Source organism: Cynoglossus semilaevis, chromosome 6 (genome assembly GCF_000523025.1).
Source record: "Cynoglossus semilaevis isolate Cse_v1.0 chromosome 6, Cse_v1.0, whole genome shotgun sequence".
Classification (NCBI taxonomy): Eukaryota; Metazoa; Chordata; class Actinopteri; order Pleuronectiformes; family Cynoglossidae; genus Cynoglossus; species Cynoglossus semilaevis.
In genome coordinates, this window is record NC_024312.1 from 1,135,010 (window position 1) to 1,139,092 (window position 4,083).

A 4,083-nucleotide genomic window follows, 5' to 3' on the forward strand; every position below is an offset into this window, starting at 1 on the left:
GAGGAGGGGTGGCTCGTGGCACTGAATGTTTCAGAAAGTTGATCATGAGGCAAAAAAATCCCAAAACAAACAAAAAAATGTTTTTGCTTTGATAACGTAAAACTTTTGTAAAAAAAAAAAAAAAAAGATAAAATCTTTTAGCTCAAACCAAAATGATCTAGAAAGATCAAAATTTTAGCTCAAACCAAAATATAAATTTAGTCAATTTAGAGATGTGCCGTGTTTATGGATAATTCCTCTGAATGTAAATATTTATGGATCTATGTTTAAGACGTCTAGAAAAGAAGGGTTTGATGATTAAGAATAATCTAAACATTGTAATATTATTACAATAAGAACTAAAATAAACAGGTTTCAGGCACAAAAAAAAAAGAAAACTAGTTCTACGACTAACTCTCTCTTTACTTTATAGATAAAACTTAATTGATCCAAGGCTGGAAATCACTTAAAAAAAAACTTCTCAAATTTTTGCTGAAAATTGTTTCCTTTTCTTTACATTAATACCATTCCAGGGTTCGTACACTTTTTCCTAGGGATGTCCGATATTGTCCAAACACTTAATTTCTGATTCTGATATAACGGGGCAGATTTTCCAAAAACTGAACAAATTCTCTGGAAAACTGGAAAAGGTTTAATGACTGGATTCATCTCCTGAAAAAGTGACGTGAACTCAAACGCCTCAGATGTTTGGGCCAAGTCTTACAGTAATGATCAGGAGTGAGGCCCACGTTAATAAAGTGTTAGCTCTCCACCGCCCCCTCCTGTTTCTCATGGACTGCTGGAGTTTGCAGTTCTGTGCTGTTTGGGGCTCAAACTTTGTCATCTGTGTGTGTGTGTGTGAGTGTGTGTGTGTGTGTCACGCAGTGTCCTTCACAGTGTCTGACCAATCCACACACACTCTCTGTGCCAAGTCAGAACCACTTACGCATGTGTTTTTTTTTTTGTTTTTTTTTTTTGGAGCAAACATTTCTGCAGCAGCTGCAGCTGATGATGATTAACAACAGTTGGCTAAACTATGGCCCGGGGCCCAAATACGGCCTGTTTGGCTTTTTAATCCAGCCTGCCATACTTGTCCAAATTATATTAATAATTAATATTATCATAATTTATTAGCGTCTGCCTAGTCTCTCCAATTCCCACATTTCCCCATTAGATGGCGTAAAAAAAAAAGGCTAAAAGCATTTTAGCATTTAAGCCTTTGTGCTTGACTTTTACATGTCCTTTACCGTAGTTCACATGAACGCACCATCTATCTGCACCTGACCCGGCCCCCGTGTCAAATTATAGGCCCCATTGTGGCCCACGAGTCAAAGGTTTGACCACGCCTGTTTAAGAATCAGCACCTGACTCAGTGTTTGATTAAACAGTCGGTGAGGACAAAGATCGCAGGTTATTTTATGACACACTTGGTCTAAAAAAGACAAAATGTCAATATGACACTTCTGCAGGTTTGGCTTCTCAACCCAAGGCCCGCGGACCAAATCTGGTCCGGCAATTCATCTTACGCGGCCCACTTAGATCGGTTAAACGCAGAAACCCAAGGTTTCTGGACAGTCCCAATCGGGCGGAAGGATTTTACCGTCTGTATGTCGTAGCCCTCGTAGAAGTGGAAGCGTCCCTGCATACACACGACCTCCTGACCCTGCAGCCTCCCGAACACCAGCTGACCAGCATGACCTGGTACTGCACAGAACACACACAGTACACAGCAGTTATGGGCCGGTCCAACATGTCCGCCGACACCGAGGTTCTGGTTCTGATCTTTGTACCGGTGGTGGTGGGGAATCGTGGGATCTTCTCATAAGGGAAGACCGTCTTGTTGTCCAGCAGGTCTGCCAGACCCCCCAGCCCAGAACCACAGATGATGGCCACCTTAGGACGTTGTTCTACGTGGGACAGCAGCCAGTCCGCTGTCTCTTTGTACTCCTCATAGGTGTACCTGAAGAAGAGAGAGGAGAAACGGGCGGTTAAGTTACGGAAAGAATTCCAAAAAAAATCACAACAACTTTTCTTTTGTCTGTCTCTGGACTTTAAGAGTCCTTCATAGCAGACTCGGACTCATCGAGAATGTGGGAAGATGGAGACTGGAGAGAAACCAAACAAACTTGTAATCTCCCCCCAGGAGGACCAGGATCCAACCAACCAATGTTCCGTCCCTAGTCCCACTTCAGTCTCTCTGTGTCTCCCAGTGCCTCCGTCTCAGACATGATGCTACCTGTCCACAGTCCTCTGCTGCAGTAAACATTAATTACATGTAATTATGTCGCATGACATCATCACCGAGACAGAGACCTGGAACAGGTCGCAACAGGTCGGAGAGGTCTGGTTTGACTGAAACATCCAGTGTCTTAACAAATACGTGATCAAGACAAACACCTCAAAGACCTGACGAGTACTATGTAGTAATACTTTAAAGTGCTGCTCCCAGATCAGCTGGACGTGGCCTCTGCGTTTTTAACGCCTGTGAATCATTGAACACCGGTGGTGGTCACTTCACTGTCCAGACAACAGTGTTGTTGTCAGACACAGACGTCCTCCTTCAGATGATACTCCAGGTCGTCGCGGCAGCATCCAAAACAAAATAATATTTTTTTCTTTTTCTTGTTTGTCTCCAGAAGCCATGATGCCCCCTCCTAGGGGACAGACATTTTTTCACGCCTTCCCCATCCCCCGAATTGAAATACCATTGAGAACCGGATAATGTGTATTTTCTTATCTGTACAAACCACTGTATGAGTTGCTGCCACCTAGTGACTGGAGGCTTGTTTATTTGACTACTTAGATCAACAATAACTACAGTCACTAAATTACTACAAATAAATTACAACAACTAGTTTCCCCACCAGGGTAAACTGGGGGTCTCAAACTCTACCTAAAGAGCATCACAGCCTGGGAGGTTGGGGGAGGAAGGGGTGAGGAAATAAAAAAGTCAGCTCTTGAACCAATCTTTGTCCTTTTTAAAAAATAACACTTTGGTTTCACAGTCTGGGAACAAACATAGAGGAAGGTAGAAGGAGTCCCCGCCCTCCAGCTGCCTTTCCAGAATTATAATCAGCTAAAAAAAAAAAAAGGAAGAAAAAACAAGCTGACTCAGCAAAGACACTGGGTGGTTTTAAATTAACTCTGAATCAGAGAGAGAGAGAGAAGCCAAGCAGGCTGTGAATGTTTCAAATGACACTGGCTGACCTTTGACCTCTGAATCATGATCAAGAGTTATGAGTTCGGCTTGTAGTATTTGGTTCCATTCAGGGTCCGGTCCAAAGACTGGGCAAGAAAAGCGATGTGGGGTTTGAACCCACAGTTCCGACCGAATGGCCCCAAATACATCGTTGACCTCGACTACATCAGGACGTAGCTTCGTAGTCGTACGACTGAGGAATGCGGCCGACGTCGGCTGATCCGAACAAGGCTAGTCGAATAAATACACACGGTCGTTACTGTCTGTCCACCTAAAATGTGGCCCATTTATATGTAGGTGACTAAATGGGCTGCGCTCCAAAAAAAAAAAAATTACACTTAAACATCTGCAACATAACAATCAAAGGGCCGTCGACCTTGGACATTTGTCCTTCTTTATGCACTGTATACAATGCTGTGAAGGATTGTTAAAGACCAGGGTGTAACCTCAACCCTCCCCCGGCCTCTAAGACTGCTGGGACGGCCTTCAGCTCCTTCTACAACTCTTAAAAAAAAATAAAAAATAAAAAAGATTTATCTGTGGAATGTTCTATTTTCATTCAATATTTTGAGTTTTGTTTTTTTCTTCAGAATCCAGGTCAAACTGTCAAAGGGATTCAGATCCGTTTTACTGAATGAATAAAAACATAAAGAGTTCAATAAAACAATAAAAGCACATTAAACAGGTCGCATAGCAGCCGGTGTGTGTGTGTGTGTGTGTATGTGTGTGTGAGAGAGAATGTGTGTTATGTAACAGAACAGGACGTGAACGCTCGGTGGTCTTCTCCCTCCTCTCCCCTCGTATTGACGGGAGCTGTCCGAGGTGCTGCCAGAAGCCCCTCTCTCCCTATCTCTCGTTCTCTGTGTGTGAGGAGGGGATGGGGGAGAGCGGGTCTCCCTCTCACC

General features: G+C 43.4%; 1 protein-coding gene across 2 annotated transcripts in view; it reads right to left on the minus strand.

Annotated features, from left to right (window-relative positions):
• pnp6 (purine nucleoside phosphorylase 6) overlaps nt 1–4,083 on the minus strand; it is a 9,430-nt gene that overhangs the window by 3,394 nt on the left and 1,953 nt on the right. For both annotated transcript variants that reach the window (XM_017033041.1, XM_017033039.2), the window contains exons 2-3: nt 1,770–1,939; nt 1,580–1,683 (exon numbers count right to left, since the gene is read on the minus strand). In XM_017033041.1, the coding sequence (XP_016888530.1) occupies nt 1,580–1,683; nt 1,770–1,939 (274 nt within the window). The remainder of the gene's footprint in view (nt 1–1,579; nt 1,684–1,769; nt 1,940–4,083) is intronic.